Genomic DNA, 667 nt, shown 5'->3' with positions numbered 1-667 from the left:
CCCGGCCAGGCCCACGCTTGTCCGGCCGCGGCCCAGCCCCGCGGCGCCGGGACGGACGGACAAACCCCAGACGGACAAACCTCCGCCTTTAGTGCCAGCAGGGAGAGGGAAAGGAAAGTTGGCGCTGAAAACGGGGATTGTGGGGGGGGAAAAAAATTAAGAAAAGTACAGAAAAAAAATCACAAAGAAAGAAAGAAATCCCTGCCCTGTAACAAAGCTCTGACAACAGCCCGCGGGGTGTCCCGCACCGGCTGTCTCCAAAAACATCCCCGCTGACAAACAACAGCGAGCACGGCTCGGAGAAGGATCCATCCCTGGGAGGGATCCATCCCTGGAAGGGATCCATCCCTCCCCATGCAAGGGATCGAGGGATCCATCCCTCCCCGTGTGAGGGATCCGTTCCCCCCCGTGCGAGGGCACCATTGATTTCCCGTGGCCAGGCGCTGTTACCTTCGTAGCACAGGATGCCGATATTGTTGTTCATCTTGTCCAAGTACTGGTAGTTCAACAGGTCCATCCTCATAAACAGCATTTATCGGGCTGGCGGAGACGAGCGGCTCCGGGAGGGGGAGGCAGACGGTGCCGAGGCGCTCCCGGCTTCCAAAGCCCAGCAGAGGCCCAGCCTGGAGCGGTCGGGAAGGGGGAGCGGGCTCCGACAACCCGGGGA

The 667-nt window shown here is 60.7% G+C and overlaps 1 protein-coding gene across 1 annotated transcript in view; it reads right to left on the bottom strand.

Annotated features, from left to right (window-relative positions):
• Positions 1–661, bottom strand: part of VGLL4 (vestigial like family member 4) — a 46655-nt gene extending 45994 nt beyond the window's left edge. Inside the window, 1 exon segment of the mRNA XM_005430574.2 lies at positions 451–661. Within this exon segment, the coding sequence (XP_005430631.1) occupies positions 451–532 (82 nt within the window). The 5' untranslated portion in view covers positions 533–661.
• Between the last annotated feature and the right edge of the window lie 6 nt (positions 662–667).

The sequence above is a fragment of the Geospiza fortis genome, unplaced genomic scaffold (assembly GCF_000277835.1).
Source record: "Geospiza fortis unplaced genomic scaffold, GeoFor_1.0 scaffold291, whole genome shotgun sequence".
Taxonomy (NCBI): Eukaryota; Metazoa; Chordata; class Aves; order Passeriformes; family Thraupidae; genus Geospiza; species Geospiza fortis.
The sequence above is the reverse complement of the archived record's forward strand: the minus strand, read 5'-3'. Positions and strand labels throughout refer to the sequence as shown.